The sequence below is a fragment of the Mustela nigripes genome, chromosome 18 (genome assembly GCF_022355385.1).
Source record: "Mustela nigripes isolate SB6536 chromosome 18, MUSNIG.SB6536, whole genome shotgun sequence".
In the NCBI taxonomy this organism is placed as follows: Eukaryota; Metazoa; Chordata; class Mammalia; order Carnivora; family Mustelidae; genus Mustela; species Mustela nigripes.
Window position 1 is genome coordinate 37,832,489 of NC_081574.1, and position 18,109 is coordinate 37,850,597.

Genomic DNA, 18,109 nt, shown 5'->3' on the forward strand with positions numbered 1-18,109 from the left:
GTCCCCAAGACGCTGCCATTCCCCTGCAGACCTGATTCTCCCCTTGGAGTCTACACTGTGAGCACACCACAGCTGCTGTCTGTCTGCTCCCGGTGACAGGGATCCCCGTCGGGTGTCCACACGGTGCCTGGTCCGCAGGCAGGCCCTCAGCACCATACCTGCCGAGGGAACGCATATACTTACCTCACATCATTGCCACCGTGAGCAAAGGATCCAAAACAGGCAGTGAGGACCTGCAGGAAATGGAACAGGAGGTGGACCTCGGCGGTGTCCTTCTCCTCCTTCTCCTCTTCCGCGGGGTCCTCCCGGGGCTGGTCGGGATCTGTCAGCTCAGAAGCCAGCTTCATTTCCACACCCCCCTCATCGGCCTCGATCTCGGCTTCTGCGACCGCGTTGCAGTAGCTCGAGTAGCTGTCGTAGCGAAGTCTCTTCTTGGAGTAGGACACGGCGTCGCCCACCAGCTTCTCGCTGTCCTCGGGCGCGGAGGACGAGTCGGCGGCTCTGAAGGTGCCGTGCACGGGCAGCCCGCAGATGGCGGCCGTGTAGCACGTGTAGCTGTTGTTGCGCCGCAGCAGCCTGTAGTTGTTCTCTGGGGCGGGCCTCTCCTCGGGGCCCCTGTCCGCGTGCATTCTGTGAAGCAGGTCCTTGTAGAGCCCCGAGTCCTTGTGCACCGTGTGGTACACGTGCCCGTCGCTCCGCGTGTGGCCATCGAAGCCAAAGGTGCCGTTGGAGATGGGTGATTTTGCGGAGCCATGGGTCATGGACAGTGCCCTTCCTGAAAAGGGTGAACGAGAGTCTCACTTTCTAGCCTTCTGAAGAGAAATTGTTTCTGAAAGGAAATATTACTCCTCACAGTGGTTCTTTCTGGAAATTAAGGTTATGGGGCATTTTCCAATTTTTCCCCCATGCTTTCTTTTCCAAATTACTATAAAGAATGTGTAATACGGTTAAAATAGCAAAGGAAAGTTGGAAATGTACGAATGAATAATATGGCCTTTGAAAGTGATGCTATTTTTCTCCTAAAATATGTCTTCTAGAAATTACCACGACACTCTTTCCTGTTTCTAGTAACCAATAAAGGGATAAACCTTAAAGGAACTTGGGGAAACTTCATAGAGGAAGTTCACTGGGAGAGAGAAATTCTAGGTGTTCCTTAAAGGCCAATCATGACAGTCAGAGGCACTTATCTGTCAGATCTCAGTGGGACAAAACCCATTTGCTTTCTTTGGGCCAAGTCTGAGGGCGCACCTACAGGAAGCGAAAGCAGGTGCCAGGGCCCCACCTTGCAGGAAGGTGGGGAGCTGCCCAGACAGGCTTGGCAGAGGCTGGGGCTCACCCATCATTCTCCGCAAATGTTAGGAGACAAAAGAACCCCACTGCCACAGGACAATCTCGATGTTCTCTGAGGTTTCTGTGATTCTAAAGTAGGACGATGTCCTTGGTTCCAATTTCAGCTTTCTCCTTGTGTCTTCCGGGAGGAAGGCACACTTAGTCAGCTGGAAGGGCCAATCTTTGGCAGCTAAGTGACTGCCCCACAGAGGGATGTGCGTGCAGCTGGCCGAGCCGCACGGAGGCTGAGCTCGGCCAATGTGTGGGCTCCTCATGAGACTAGAAATAGTTCTTGGAAGAACATAACAGGCCCAGAGTGAGCCTGCTCTGTTGACTGCGTGGTCTCCTGAGACAGCCTTAACACCTGGGTTCTCCCAAACCATGACACTGGGGAACACTTGTGTGCATGAAAACACTTGTATATCTCCCCCAGAACTGCTCTCTGCCACCAAGCAAACCCAAATCCTCTGCATACATCTTACCATAGGAGGCTCGGGGGTGGTTCCCCACTGATGTGCCTTCCGAGGTCCCAGCTGGCTCCCCCGCTGGCCCCGTGAGAGGGACGGTGCTGTCATCATTGGCCTTGGCACCTGGTAGCTCTTTAAATACCGGGGACTCTGCTTCCTGAATTTTCCCGAGGCTTTCATCAGACACTCGCGATAAAGCAGCTTCTTTTTGTAATTTGCCTAAAGAAAATATAGCCATAACTGAAAATGCTGAAACAGAGTTCTTGTTATTAAAAAATGAATATAAAGATGAATATTTGTCTTTATACTTTAGTACTACTTACTTGGGAAATGAAAAAATATAGTTACAGCTAGATAGAAAAAAAGTGGAAAGTTCAATTATCTGGGAAAACCGAGCCAGAAAATTCAGCTACTGAGTATAAGAGGGAGGCTCCAGCCTCAGTTCTCTCCTCCAAAACCAACAAATAGAGATGGCTAGATTCGGTCCCCACGGTCCTGTCCGGGGCCAGCATTCTGTAATCCTACAACCATCTGGAATGGTCTTCTGTGTTCTTAAACTAACCTCAAAATCACTCAAGTGTTTATCCTTTTTGTCTTCAGAGCTATTAGTTATAGTTTGTTTGGTTTTCTTCTATTCAATAAATTATTGGTCTCCAATTTCTTCAGGTCACCAAATCTTAGGAAACAAGTAAATCACCTTCCAAAAAGGAACAGAGAGATCCTACTTACTTTTAAAAATATTTTACTTTCAAAAAAAAGGAGAAGGGATTTTTTAAAAAGCTGCTCAAAAGTGCTGTAGCATTCTTTTTAATCAGATCTAATAAGTGGTGCGGCTGATTTAATGATCTCACTGCTTGTAAATTCTCCTGGGCAAATCTCTAAGCTCTTACCTACAAAACTAAAATGCAAGTATTTTCAGTTCCTCTGCTGGATACACCTACAGCATCTCCAGCCCCTCTCTCTATTAAGAGAGTCGGAAGAAACATACACAGATCTTCCAAAACGACACTTCTGTTCTGTACTACAGGGAACGAAGAAAGGTACACACAGATCTCCTACCACAAGGCGCTTATAATAAAAATGAGAGAAGGTAATATTTGTAATGATAACAATAATAACTAAGCAAAATCGTTAATGCTTACATGAGACAGGTTTCATTATTTTCTGCTTTTTATTAATGAGCACACTGAGGTACAGAGATTAAGTCATTTGAGCAGAGTCACCCAGGTGGTAAATTGCAGGCAGTTTAGGGCTATGGTTCGTGTCCTTAATCACTAGTGTGTACTTAAAACAACCAAACAAGAAATATATACTGAAATAACAAAAGATGGCACTGACCAAAAAGAAAAAAAAATTTCCTGGGAAGCCAGAATGGGGAGGAATGTCAGTTTCCTGCTGTTATATTAATAGCCTTAAGATGAAAAGTGAAGATTTTATAGTCTATTTGACAAGAATGTTCAGATAGTAGGAAAAGCCTTTAAACGTCAAAGCATTTAAGTATGGGGTTCAATCAGGCCAGTGGCATGTTTTAAGTGGCTCATTTTAGGCAGCAGCAGCTACTTATCAACCCATTACTGACGTGGCTTTACTACTGAGTCTGATGTTGGATGTATTAATTAATGTAGATCTTTTTTTTTTTTTTTAAAGATTTTATTTATTTATTTGACAGAGAGAAATCACAAGTAGGCAGAGAGCCAGGCAGAGAGAGAGAGAGAGGAGGAAGCAGGCTCCCTGCCGAGCAGAGAGCCCGATGCGGGACTCGATCCCAGGACCCTGAGATCATGACCTGAGCCGAAGGCAGCGGCTTAACCCACTGAGCCACCCAGGCGCCCATAATGTAGATCTTTTTTGTATTCGTTTTTAAATTTATGCACTAAGACTTATGTGCGTATATGTGAGTCCTTCCTGATTGTAAGACCTGTCTAGATCCGTGTAGCCGTCACCACAAGCAGGACACAAGAGAGATTCCATCACCTCCCGAAGCTCCTCCGAGTAGTCAGACCCCCTGCCCAGCTCCTTGGCAACCACTGACTATGTCCCTACAGTTTGCCTTTTTCAGAATGTTGTATAAATGAAACCACAACATTTGTGATTTTTATAAAAATTTTAAAAAGGGAAAAAACTTTTGTGAGTGGATGAAACAAAGGGTTTTTAGATGTGACACCCAAAATACAACTTAGGAAAAAAAAAGAAATTGGTAAACTACACTTCGTGAAGATTAAAAACTGAGAAACACTATTAAAAGAATGAAAAGACAAGCTACAGACTGGGAGGAAGTTATTTGCAAATCCCCTGATAAAGGGCTTGTATTCAGAACATAGAGAGGGGGGCGCCTGGGTGGGTTAAAGTGGGTTAAAGCCTCTGCCTTCAGCTCTGGTCATGATCCCAGGGTTCTGGGATCAAGCCCCGCATTGGGCTCTCTGCTCAGCGGGGAGCCTGCTTCCCTTCCTCTCTTTCTGCCTGCCTCTGCCTACTTGTGATCTCTGTCAAACAAATAAATAAAATCTTAAAAAAAAAAAAAACATAGAAATCTGTGAAAACAGCAGTTAAAAATGAGCAAAAAATAAGAACACACACTTCATCAGTAAAGCTAGATAAATGGCAAGTAAGTCCTGTTAGTCATCAAGGAAGTACAAATTAAAATCACAAGATATCACTACACACTGATCTGGATGGCTCAAAATAATATGGACAAATTTTATGCATTTTATTTCTTTCCCTAAAAGTCTTCTCACTATTTTCATTTAAATCTATGATACACTTGGTTATTTATTTATTTTTTTTACAGGTGTGAGGTTTAAGTCGAGGTTCTTTTTCTGCATACAGATGTCCAAATGTTCTAATACCATTTGTTGAAAGATGAGTCTCTCTCCACTGAGGTGCCTCTGTACTTTGTTGAAAATCAATGTGCTGTATTTATGTGGGTCTATTTCTGGACTTTAGTTTGTTCTGTTAACGGGGGTCTCTATTTTTTCACTAATACCACACAGTCTGGTTGCTTTATATGAATCCTATGAATCCTCCAACGTGTTCTTTTTCAAAATTGTTTTTGGCTATTCTAGTTCCTTTACCTTTCCATATAGATTTTAAAAGCACCTTGTCTAAATCTACAGAATATCTTGCTGGATTTTAATTTAAATTTTATTAAATCTAGGGAGCAATTTAACAAGAACTGACATCTTAACTCTTACAGGGTCTTCCAATTCATGAACATGGTATGTCTCCTCATTTGTTTTGCTTTTCTTTGAAAGATGGGTTTTCAAATTCTGGTATGTCCACACTGAAACTCAACTGTAAGGCACACTCTGAGGCCAAAAGTAAATACTTCCTTTCTTTTGAGAGCCCTATAAGAGCATGTGGCCTCACGGCTTGCAATTATGTTGCTAGTGACAGAAAAACAACTCTGGCAACTTTCTGACCCATATTCTTCTTTAAAAAAGAAAAAAAGCATTTGTTGAGGTGTAATTTATACATAAAAAAATACATACATTTTAAGTGTATAGGCAGATGACCTATGATGAATGAGTACACCCTATAAACACTCCCCCAACGGGGACAGAGAACATTTCTATGACCCTGGAATGCTCCCATGTGTCCTTTTGCTATCAGTCTCCTGTAAACTCCCTACCACCTCCAGCACCCAGTGGTTTCTATCACTGTAGATTAGTTTTCTCTAGAATCATACAGTATGTACTCTTATATCTGGCTTCTTCTACTCAAAGCAATGTGTATGAAATTCATTATGCTGTGGTAGTTCATTCTCTTTAGGGCTAAGGAGGTTTCCACTGGATGAACAGACCACAGTTTTGGTTATTCTTTCACCTATTTAGGAACACTGGGGCTGTTTCTAGTTTTTCCTGTTATGATAGAATGACTGTATACAAGCCTTTTTATGAATGTGTGTTTTCACTTTTCTTGGATAAATACCTAGGAGTGGAATTACTGGGTCATGTGGTAAATGTAAGCTTAACTTTACAGGAAACGTATTCCAACTTCCGGAGCGGGTGGACCATTTACATTTTACCGTGAGCGCACGAGAGTTCTAGTTATCCCACCTCTTCATCGACTTCGAAATAGTTCCTTCACTTTTAGCCTTTCCTGTGGGTGTGAACTGATATTTTATTATGGTGTTAATTTGCATTTTATATAATTTGATATTATATTATGGTGTTAAAATGCATTTCCCTGCATTTTCCCTAATGTTTTTCATCAGGCCGGTAGGACCTGACTAAACAGTTAACTTGTAGTTATCCGAGGCAACCAGGACCTTACTGCTCACTCAAGTCACGAGTTACCAAGAAAAAGCTTGAGGGGGAAAGTAGGCAGGAGCCAAGAGACAAGGATGGTGCATGTATCTCAGTGCTGTGTTCCAGAGTCATCGACGCTTCCAGTTTCCTGTGTTAGTAAGGGTGATGGTGGATTATACCTGAAGCCCCAGGAACCAGGGATTTTGTGAGTGAGAGGAAGAAAAAAGCCCTTACCTGCGATTTTCCTCCGCATCCATGGACACACAAAGAGCCATACAAAAAGGGCGAACAGCAGCGCAACACCAAAGGAGATGAGTGCTATCGCCCACATGGGAAGGACCAGACCAAGCACTAGGAAGTAGAAAGGACAGTGGTGCTGTCAGCGGACACCATCTGAAAGGTCAGGCCTCACATCGACACAACTTTACATTTCCTAAATCCAAAAACAATCACCTGGACTTTGTATTTAATAAAACTCTCAACCAAAAAAAAAAAAAAATCTACAGTTTTGGGGGTAGGAAGGAGGGTGTGTGTTTAAGACACACTGCATCTTGTCACTATGTGGCTAAACTGTGTAGTAGTAAGCCAGCTATTAACATTTTACCAAGGCGGCTCAAACAGTGGATTAAGTTGAAAAAAAGCCATTTACTCATTATCTCAACACCGAGACTCTGGGGTGGGGTGGACAAAGATGGCCAGGAAGGGACTCTGCCATCTTCTGCCCGGCCGCTGGCCCCCTCCCAGGCAGTGAGGAGCCGAGGTCTGGAAGCCTCACAGCACATGGCTGCTGACTGCTGCCTGTCTGGGTTTCTGAGGAGTCAGCAGCCCTGCTTTATTTATTTATTATTTTTTTAAAAATTTATTTTTATTGACAGAGACACGCACAGAGAGAGAGCTCAAGTAGGCAGAGCAGCAGGCAGAGAGAGAGGGGGAAGCAGGCTCTCCACTGAGCAGGGAGCCCAATGTGGGGCTCGATCCCAGGACTCCAGGATCATGACCTGAGGCAAAGGCAGTCGCCCAACCAACTGAGCCACCCAGGTGCCCCCCTGCTTTAAATGGCCAGGACACTCTGACCACATCCACAAACTTTTTCAAAGTCAGCTTGGAAACAAAAGGTTTTTTTCAAAGGACACTGACCTTCAAACTTAACTCTTCTTTGAAGTGTCAACTCATGGAATTACAACACAGAAAAACTTTTCATTAACATTCAATAACGCGCACTAAGTTGCAATTACAATAGCCAATGAAAGGGGTGAAGGGCACATGGTTGAGGAATATCCCATTTTCCAGGCACTGTACCGTCTCCAGAACTCATCACTCTGCATCTTGTACTCTTCGCTCACTGCTGGCACCAGGCAACGTGTCACCCGCGTTCCCAGGTTTCTACTTAAACAACACCCTTGCACAGGAATGAGCAGACGTGTACAATACTCCCGTGGCATTATGTGTAACAGTAAGAATGTGCAAGACAGTGAATATGTGCATCATTATGGAAACGTGAAATAAAAACGAGGCCGAGCTCTGTATACTGGTTAAGGAAGAGGCCCACGATCTAGTAAGGAAGAAAGGCCGCCTGGATGTATCTCATGATCCAATTCAGGATTAAAAGAGAAAACCCCATATTTATACTCTTCCCAGACGTACAAGCATGTAGAAAAAGTTCTGGAATGATACAAGGGCTCTTCCTGTAGAGAGAAAGGAAATTGGAGGGGGCTTTCACTTCTCACTACATATACATTTGTACTGTACTTGGACAACATGTAATAAGCATGTCACTTTTGTAAACTGTTAAATATGTTTTTAAAGTTTTAAAGGAATAAACTATTTAAAGCCTGGCTCTTTGCTCTTGGATTACATAAATCTTTCATGTTGCAGGCTTTGTTACACTGCTAAACATTTCATACATACAAAACCAGTCAATGTTATTCAATTAAGGTATCAGTAAACATTTTGGTAACTGTAAGAGGTAGAATGGGTAGTTAATACTGTGAGAGCCATGATTAGCCTATATAAATAGGAAAAACAAAAAACCAGAATCACCTAGCTTAATTCTAGCTCAGGGATCACCGGTAGGAGTAAGGACACTCAGGAGCTCGATAATCCACTCCGAGCACTCACTCTGACGTCAGGAAGCTACGGACTAGGGCACGGGGGGTGGGGGGGTTGGGGGAGAGGGCGTTGGGCCCTGTTAGCTGGCAGCCCAGCTCCTGCTCTGGTTCTGCCACTTGTAAAACCACTCAGGCTCCCCTCACTGGGCTGTACCCGTGGGCCTTGGCTTCCTGTCTTCTGCTTTACAACTTCACATCAGTATCTTAATACATGTGATAAAAAATCACGTCAAAGCTGGTTCTTGCCCAACTGAGTAGTAACTGTTAATTGGCAACATCGAACTGATAAACTAAGAACATCACCAATCACTCTTATAGATTAAAAGGTTTTTTGTATTTTGGGGTTTTTTTTGAGAGAGAGAGAAAAACCATGAGCAGTGCAGGGGTGAGAAGGGCAGAGGGAGAAGCAGACTCTCCGCTGAGCAGGGAGCCCGATGTGGGAATCAGTCTCAGGAACCTGGGATCATGACCCGAGCTGAAGGCAGATGCATAACTGCCCAAGCCACACAGGGACACCAAGTATTTGGTTTTTGAAGAAGTTTTCTTTGTGCCTTCTACTTTAGTTGATAAAATTGTTAACGGTGCTACGTTTAGCTTCATTGTGTAAATCTGATGTAAGAGGGGCAAGTCCCTCTACTGTGGGAAAAGAGAATCTGGAGATATATATATATCTTCATAGATTTTATATATTATCTACCTCTCTATGATCTATTTTATTTTTATTTATTTATTTTAAAGATTTTACTTTTTATTTGACAGACAGAGATCACAAGTAGGCAGAGAGGCAGGCAGAGAGAGAGAGGGGGGAAGCCTGCTTCCCTGCTGAGCAGAGAGCCCGATGCGGGGCTTGATCCCAGGACCCTGAGATCATGACCTGAGTTGAAGTCAGAGGCTTAATCCACTGAGCCACCCGGGCGCCCCCTGTATAATCTATTTTAAATGAGTGAGCATGTTTGCTCTTGGGCACTATTTTTTTCCACCCATGCTGAGTACAACCACAATAAAAGCAGAGAAGGGCTGCTTTCTATGTTCCTTCCAAGCCCGTCTTCATGCTTTCTGCTGGGGTCCCCTGGGAACCCTGAGGCATCAGGACCAACATCCAAAAAAGAGAAACTGAGGTTGATCCTTTGCCTTGACAAAAAGCCACACCACCACCTGCCCTTGGTAGCTCTATCATCACAATCTCTTTCGCCATCAGTTTGGCCTGGGTAGTGGCCAGAAAGCTCTGAGGTCACCCTAAGTCACGAGAAACTGGAAGGGAGAATAGCGGATAAACACATCACTGAGGGCAGAAGTGGAGGAGAGACAGTAAAAAAAAACAAGGAAGAGAAAAACGGTGAAAGTCACTGATAACGAAAGCAGAAGGGAAAAGAATGGGGACAGAATTTGGATCTGACCAAACTATTCTAGCAATTTAGTAATGTACCAAGGCAGCAAACGAACACAAAGATTCACTTTATAAAAGCCATCACATAAGACATGCAAACAGACCGTTAACATCACATTGCTGTGATTGGTACTAAATATACAAAAGCAAGTTCATGGATAACAAACAACTAAGTACAAAAATTTGGTGTAGAAAGGCACTTGAGTCAATGCACATCCGAGGCAAAACTTTTGACAAAACTACTTTGCCTTGTCTTCCTGTGAGGATCTCAAACTGCTTTCCAACATCACACCTTAAGTTGGCAATAAGACACAGGGTGCCTCGTCACTCTGTGGACACGGAGCAAACTGTTCCCTTCCCTCGGCCAGGAGTGGCCATGGGAGCCCACACGGACACCGACACCGGGGCCGTGAGGCCCAGCCCTCCAACCCCAGGCACGCGATGGCTGTGCATCTCTTTCTAGTTTCTCAATAGCTAAGACCAGATGACCAGGGATGCAGCTCTAACCTCGAACATCTTCACAGTTTGATCTCAAATCCCCCAAGGACCAGAATATGCAGGAGACTTTTCAGAAACACTATCTTCTGGGTTCATTACTTTGTTATCTGTCAGAATCTACAGAATAAAAGCAACTCCTATAAAACCAATAGGGCATTAACTATAAATTACTTCCCTTATGCCCCCACTTCTCAGCATCTCTCCACAGCCTTTCTTCTTCTCTAATTTTATAAATAATATATGCTTACTATGAAAATATCAGTACAAAACTGTATAATATACAATTATAAAAATTCCTCATTCTAGAGAAATAATATCAACGATATTGTGTTTCTCTTTCCAGGTATTTTCCAAATATAAACATACAGTATAAAATGCTTGTGAGAATCTTTTTCTTCCTTTGTTAAAAAAATGAACAGATATAGAATCAAACTGATATATTGTTCTGTGATTTCATTTCCCATATACAATACATCGTGGACATCTTTCCACAGTTTCTCTCTCTCTCTCTCTCTCTCACACACACACACACACACACACACTCACCCCTTTACCTCATGTGCAGATGCTGATGCTGCTGGGTAAGGGACCACACTTTGACCCGGAAGTTAAACAGAACCGCTAGAGGTAAGCTTAGCCTATCAGCTCTGGCAGCCCAAAGTAGCATGCAATGAACTTCAGCGCTCATTCTTTCAAAACTGAACAAAACCAGGTCCCACACAACTGAAGACTTTTTCATTACAAATAAACCTCAGGCCTTTATCCAACCCAAGTGAGCACTTTATTTCCTAAAGTTATTTTTGCTTCTTGCAAATTATTTTTTCAAGGACAAAAACACAGAGAATTTTTTAAAGTGCTCAGGCTTTGAAGTAGAAGAATGACTTTTTTTTTTTCTGAGAAAAGTTATGTCAAATGCAAAGTAAAACAAATCAAACCCAGCCCAAGATATAAACAACTTCAAAATAATTTAGAATGGAGGAGCAGAGAAATCAAAACACAGCACTAGAGCTCAACAGCCAGTGAGCCCCACTGAAGTTGTGTCCATGCGTAAAAATGCTATTTATCAAAAGTTCTTACGGCTGAAACAGGGTAGGATTAATGTTGCTACTCATTTTTGTGAGGGAATTTTGTTCCTTCCTTTTGCCTCTGAGGCAGCTACGTGTTGGACGGAAGGGAAGGGAAGTAGGAGGAATACATTCCAGACCAACAGGAAGGCCGACAAATTTTGAAAGGAGACTGACTGAGTCACCGTGGAAGGGACCCTTCTCAGCTCAGCCTTATCACCAAATATGACACCACTGCTATCAGACAGAGTGGAGCACTAGACAATGGAAGTCTGGTTTGAAGGGCAAAAGTTAACCTTTGCTTAAATAAACAGAAGATCTGGACACACTTAATGGTATTCTACAAACATGCCCCAGGAACCAAAATATTAGCAAAGTCCTTTTCTGACTTAGTGGGGAAACAAAATCACCTTCTTTTCTCTCCTTCTCCTCGAGACAAGCCCTCCCCACCCTCCCACCCCAGAAAACTTCAAGTAAGAAGCTTTCCAAACTGACAAGTGGGAAAAAATAAAAAGATAGGATGACTCAGGATATGCTGGCAACTTGAGGCGGAAAAGATGAGCTACTTATGACTGATGGTCACAAAATAGGCTCTAAAACGTATTACGAGTCACTACGGGTCGGGCACTGTGTGCGCACCCTGCCTGCATTGTCTCAGATGTGGTGGCCTTTCGCGGAAGTCCTCCTGCTGTCCTCACTTTATTGTGACGCACAGAGGCTCAGAGGTGAGACATGACGTTCCTGACAGCACAGCTGCCCAACCAAAGTCCTTAATGTTAACCCCAGCAGGGCGAATACTATCTGGGCTTTCAAACAAGGAATGATCCTGGAGGTTCTTGTACAGATGTTTTAATATCCCTAATTAAAAGAGGTAGTGGGGCGCCTGGGTGGCTCAGTGGGTTAAAGACTCTGTCTTCGGCTCAGGTCATGATCCCAGGGTCCTGGGATCGAGTCCCGCATTGGGCTCTCTGCTCAGCAGGGAGCCTGCATACCCCCCCTCCTCACCTGCCTCTCTGCCTACTTGTGACCGCTCTCTCTGCCAAATAAATAAATAAATAAATTAATCTTTAAAAAAAATAATAAAAGAGGTAGCTACTCTTTTTACAGTACCTGTATATTAAATATATACAAAAACATAGAACCAGTTTTCTAAATGTATTAGAAGCCTTTTTTTTTTTGAAAGAGAAAGGGAGAGAGAGAGAGAGAGAGAGAGAGAGAGCGCGCGTGAGCAGGAGGAGAGGCAGAGGGAAAGAATCCTAAGCAGGTTTCATGCCCAGCACAGAGGCCACTGTGGGGCTCAATCTCACGACCCTGAGATCATGACCTGAGCCCAAATCAAGAGTTTTATGCTTAACTGAATGAGCCACTCAGGTGACTGCACTGAAAGCCATTTGTAAAGAGAATGAAAAGAAGGGGAAGAATGTATGAAGGTTGGTGTATGTTTGTTTGCTTGTTTGAAGTAGGCTCCAACGTTAGCACTGACTGTCATTAACGGTGACAGGAGGGACCAGGAACTGTGTAGCAGGTGTCTAACCCGTGTCACGTGTCAGTGTAACGTCATCACACAGAGCCCGGGGCTCGGGAGTAGGATTCTCTACCTCACTAGTTACATGCCCTTGGCGACTCAGCTCTGCCACGCTTCGCTTCCCTGTCTGCACTGCCAGGGGACCAAAAGGATTAATTCATGTGTGATTCAGCTCACTGAAACTCAGCATTTATATTCTTTCTTTCTTTCAGCCTCCTTGTGAAGTACTGATGTTATCCTTAGCATCTCATCCATCAAACAGTTCAGTTTTCTCTACAATATTTACTACTCCCCTCAGATGATTCTCTCAGCAAATCTGGAGTAAAACTGCAGCAAATGATGAGGAAACAGGAAAGAAGAGATGGAAAAAATTAGACCAAGTACAGAATAAGGCAAATTTTACTTAAAATCACACAGTTGACTTCTAACGTTCAGAAGAACCACCAGAACCAAGAAGCATAGAACGTAGAAAAAAACAAAATGCGGAAATAAAAATAATCATCCTCATTTATACCAATTCCCATTTCTGGGACTTGGTACTACAAAGGCATCCCGAGCCTCCCCTCAGTTTCCAAATCACTAAGCCGAGAGGTGGCTGTTCACACCGGCTGGGCTTTTTCTTCCACCACCTTGTGCTCTGGGAGCTGATATAAAAATTAAGAACAAGAGTCCCTGGAACGCCTGGGTGGCTCAGTGGGTTAAGTCTCTGCCTTGGGCTCAGGTCATGATCTCAGGGTCCTGGGATCGAGCCCTGCATTGGGCTCTCTGCTCAGCAGGGAGCCTCCTTCACCCTCCCCCTCTGCCTGCCTCTCTGCCTACTTGTGATCTCTCTCTCTCTCTGTCAAATAAATAAATAAAATAAAACAAAAACAAAAACAAAAACCAAGAGTCCCGAGGAGCGAGGAGATGGGATGCACACCACAGCTCCACGATGGCTCTTTCCCGTCCTGGTGCTCAGGGCCAGCTGAGGGCCGTGTGAACGCTTCAGGAGAGTCACACTTGGTGGTGGGATTAACTCTGTGGTGCAGAGCTGTGATCTCCCCACGTCCAATTTTCTTATGTACTGAGAAGACAGTCTGTGACACACACCCTTCCCAGTCCATAAATTACAAAACGCCCGGGGCCACCAGGCTGCTCATATCTGAGGCTGGGGTTCCATCCCCCTCAGGCTCTCCTAGTCCCCATGAGCTTCGGCTTTGTGCTTTCCATATAACTTAAGGCAGCTGAGATGCTCTACCCCTGGGTTCCCACCCAAAGTCTGGAAGCCCTGATCGTGAGTATTTAAACCCTGAAGATTAACACTCTGAATGCTGCAGAGAGGCCAAATCAGAAAGTTATATGATGTTAACATTTATTCAGAAAAAGTTTCTTATGCGCAGTACTGAAGTACACACACATAATTATTTATGTCTGATAAAATAAAATCTGAGAAACACGCCTTTGATGACACTGAGTTTGAGGAATTCGTAAGGACATTCCCCCATTTTGGAAAAGGGTACTTCTCAACTGTTATGATGTGCTACTTAGGGGAAATTTTATCTTTTTGAACAGGAAGGGGGAGATTTTGGTCAGATATGGCCGATAACTGAATCTTATTCCATAAAGAATATTCACAAGAAGAAAAATAACACAAACTATCTGCTGACTCCAGATATCCCCACAGTAACAGGTATATTTGGGATCTCGCTGTAGGAGGCCACCACAAAGAGCAGCGGGAGGAAACCTCTCTACTAAACCGTGTACAGAATGATTTCATTGGAATGTTAACCCACACTGAAATGTTTGCCAACAGGAACACCATTTATGTCTCTCTTGAGCCATCCAAAATGCCAAAGAAAACAACTTTTAACCCTACACCCCCCAAAGCCCCTAAAATCCTAATAAGAAGAACAAAAGCTGTCAGAATGGGAAGAAGTAATTCTGAAAATAAAATCACCACTGATTTCAGCATCTTAAAAAAGCAGAGGTGGGAAGGTGGCGTCCACTCACGGGATTCTTTGGTCAGACAAATGCCGGGCAGTTCGGCGTTTGTGCCACAGGCCACGTCAGAGCTGCCTCTGCGTGTCACTGACATGTGGCCATTCACGTGCACCCCCCAAACGCCTCCGTGGCTCAGGGGAGGTGCTCAGTGTTAGACCCTGTGCTGAGACTTAGCACATGAAGGCTGCTGTGTTTCCACAGCAGGGCAAAAGGCAGAAGGAGGACTTCAAATTTCTTTTTTCACTTGAAAACCTGTTTGTTGCCTTTGTCCTTTGCATACTTCTTGCGTATTTAAAACAAGGACACGCATTTCCTCCTCCGTAATGAGCACGAAGGAGGTTTTTTACTGTCCGCCAACAATAGCGTGCCCAGTGAGACTGTGAAGTCTAACGCTACACACCTTTCCTGCCGAATTTAAGCTTCCGAGGAATTCTTACCTGGTGCTCCCGTGTACATGATGGAAAACACATTTATTGCTATTGTAGCTGCGTAGAACACTGGGAGTGCCCGTAGGCCATTGGGAACAGGGTCCTCCTGTATGATAATGAGATAAAGTGGAAGGTCAGGATTCAGGAAGCCTCTGGAGCAAACAAAGGCAAAATGACAGAAAACACTGTTACGAGAAAGGCTTTCAAACAGTGGTGTGGCCAGAATGGCAGGCCATGTCGCTGCCGTGTGACCTGTTGCACATCAGCCTGGGCCGTGTCTCCTACACAAATACTGTTTCAAAGAGCACTATTGTGGCCAGGAGACACACTGAAGCGCTAGAATCACATGAGCTGATGTCAGATTTAGAAACAGAGCAGAGCTGTGAGGTTAAGCCAGTCCCTGGGGACCGAAGCCCAGAGCTCAGCATCTGCTTCAAAACCGGTGGCGCTCACTCCTCCAGCTAAGTTCAGGTTTGGCCCTGAAAATCCGCTTGCAACCAATATCTTGAGGCTCAGCCCTCAGAGGAGGCTCTCAGAGAGCCAAGTGACTTAAACACCACTGCATTACTGGGAGACTTTACTTCACCCTATTACACAATACATTTTAGCTCGATTAAAATGTATAAGGCAAATATATTACCATGGGCTGTGATTTTTTAAGATCTTTTCATAAAGCATAGTATTTAACCTTCAACTACGGAAAGTTAAAAAGAACTGGGGGTTCTTTTTCTAATAAAACATTTTTTTACAACTTGAGGCTTTTGGTACATTCCCTAAATCTAATACTTTAACAAGAATAGTACTGCATATGTTTTACACTAAATAACATCTGAGAGAATATTTGAAATGGAGGGTTTTAAGAAGATCTACAGAACATATCAAAGCAAAAATATGGACTGGAGCACCTGGGTGGCTCAGCTGGTTAAGCATCTGCCTTAGGCTCGGGTCATGATACCAGGGTCCTGGGATCAAGTCCCAAGTCGGGCTCCCTGCTCAGTGGGGAGTCTGCTTCTCCCTCTGCCTGCTGCTCCCCCTGCTTGTACATTCTCTCTCTCTCTGACAAATAAATAAATAGATAAATTAAAAAAAAAAAAAACAAACCATAGACTGGGAACTCCTCAGTACAGCACTGGCACATTAGATGTCACTTAAATCATTCAAACAATGTCTAATTTCTAATAACCACATAAGACACTGGTGTTTATATGAATCTGCCACCTACCCATGATAAAAAGAAAATGAGATCTAAGAACTACTGTGGGCTATGGGAGTAAAGAGAAGTAGAGACTAAGATTCCTACTACCAAATGCAAACATGTATGGAAATCAGGTGTGTCTGCAGAACAGTACAACCCATTCAGAACCTATTCTGGAATGTCTCAAGTAGCCATCAGCACTTGTCAAGAGGCTTGAGTTGAATGGTAATGGGGTATAAGGACCAGTAAGAGCAGGTGTCGCAAGTGATTCAACTGCATGAGACTCATAGCCAGACCAGCAAACAGGAAGAAGCCAGGACCCAGGGCAGGAGCAAGGATGAGGTACAGTGCTCTTCTAACCTGTCACGTACCCTGTGACAAGAACCCAGGTCCCGCTACGAACGAAATGCTCGGGTGCTCAAATGCCCACTGCCCCTGGTTTCCAAAACGTTCTCTCAGGACAAGAGGTGTTGAAAAAGACACCCACCCGGAAACCTGGGAAGGTGTACAAGTGTTGAGTTTATGGTCTTTTTAATTGAATCACTTTATTTTTTCTCAAGTAACTTATTCTTAAAACTCAAATGCCAATTGTCTCCAGACCTGTCTTCTCGCCTCCCTCCTGGCTCTCTCCCTCTCTCCTTTCTTTCCTTCCTTCCATCCGTCTATCCATCATCTGCTACTTATCTAAGCATCCGTCATTCCCTCTTAAATACCAGTGTCTTCCCAAGCATGGCACTGGGCACTGGACTACCAAAGTGAACAAGACAGTCATGGTTCTACTTGCACAGATCGTACAGTCGGATGGCAAGCAGGCCAGCACGCAAGTCGCACACCACCACACAGCACAACAGTGCAATGGTAAGAAGAAACAGAGCGTCGCAGAAGCACGAGAGGGAGGGACGCAACCAGAACTGGCTGGGAGAAGAAAGGCTTTCGAGGAAGTGGCACAAGATGGCTGCGGAGCAGCAGGAGTTTGCAGGCAAGGATGGGTTCCAGGCAGAGGAAGTCAGAAAAGTGAAGTCTAGCAGGCAAGAGAGGGTGGCACCTTCCAAGAGGTAAATAAATATTAGTATGCAGGGAGCCCAAGAGAAGGAAGGTAGCTTTGTACGGATCCAAGAGAAGGGAGTCCTCCGGTAGACTGCCAGGCAGCGCCGATGGGAAATAGCGGCGTCTTCAAGTGAGGATGCACTTGAGGGAAGACCTGCCCCGTGTCACACGTGCTCAGTGCGTGCTGCGACACAGGGACCTGGGGCCTGCTTTAGGGCGTATAAAATATTGCAACAACCCCTTGATGGTCAAAAAAATACAATCAAGTTTTCCCCTCCAGAATAGGGATCTTAGTAAGTTCTAATTTCAGTCTCCTTTCATTCTTGATCAAATCTACCCCCAATAAGTGTATTTCCTCCTTTTCATCCTTTCCTCAGGGAGAAGAAAAAGTCAGTGTCTCAAGCTTGCTTTTTCTCTGTTAAAATAGAGAAAACACTTTATATTTGGGAAAAGAAATTTTCCAGGTGTGTGTAGTGGTAGTCTACTTCAAAATCTTCACACTCTCACTCTGTTCTGTTTAACATTCAGCAAAGAATTACTCTTCCTTTTCTGAGGTCTGCATGCAATGCCAGGGAGCACTGCCTAACGAGCTAAATCACAGGGCACGAAACACTATTTACAATGTTGCTTTCTGGGGGAGCCCCTCGGTACTCTACCTTGACTTGTTCTGCCGACTTTATTATTTTTTTAAAGATTTTATTTTTAAGTAATGTTTATACCCAATGTGGGGCTTGAAACCACAACCCTGAGATCAAGAGTGACATGCTCTACGGACTGAGCCAGCCAGACGCCCCTTTTGGCCTACTTTAAAATAAAGTCTAATCCTAACTGCAG

The 18,109-nt window shown here is 44.1% G+C and overlaps 1 protein-coding gene across 5 annotated transcripts in view; it reads right to left on the reverse strand.

Moving 5' to 3' along the window:
- The window catches only part of SLC20A2 (solute carrier family 20 member 2), a 107,298-nt gene that overhangs the window by 23,969 nt on the left and 65,220 nt on the right, over nucleotides 1-18,109 (reverse strand). For 4 of the 5 annotated variants that reach the window (XM_059384248.1, XM_059384244.1, XM_059384246.1 and 1 more), the window contains exons 5-8: nucleotides 15,043-15,139; nucleotides 6,278-6,394; nucleotides 1,812-2,015; nucleotides 184-775 (exon numbers count right to left, since the gene is read on the reverse strand). In XM_059384248.1, coding sequence (XP_059240231.1) covers nucleotides 184-775; nucleotides 1,812-2,015; nucleotides 6,278-6,394; nucleotides 15,043-15,139 — 1,010 coding nt within the window. The remainder of the gene's footprint in view (nucleotides 1-183; nucleotides 776-1,811; nucleotides 2,016-6,277; nucleotides 6,395-15,042; nucleotides 15,140-18,109) is intronic. The other variant, XM_059384247.1, reaches the window with a different exon arrangement.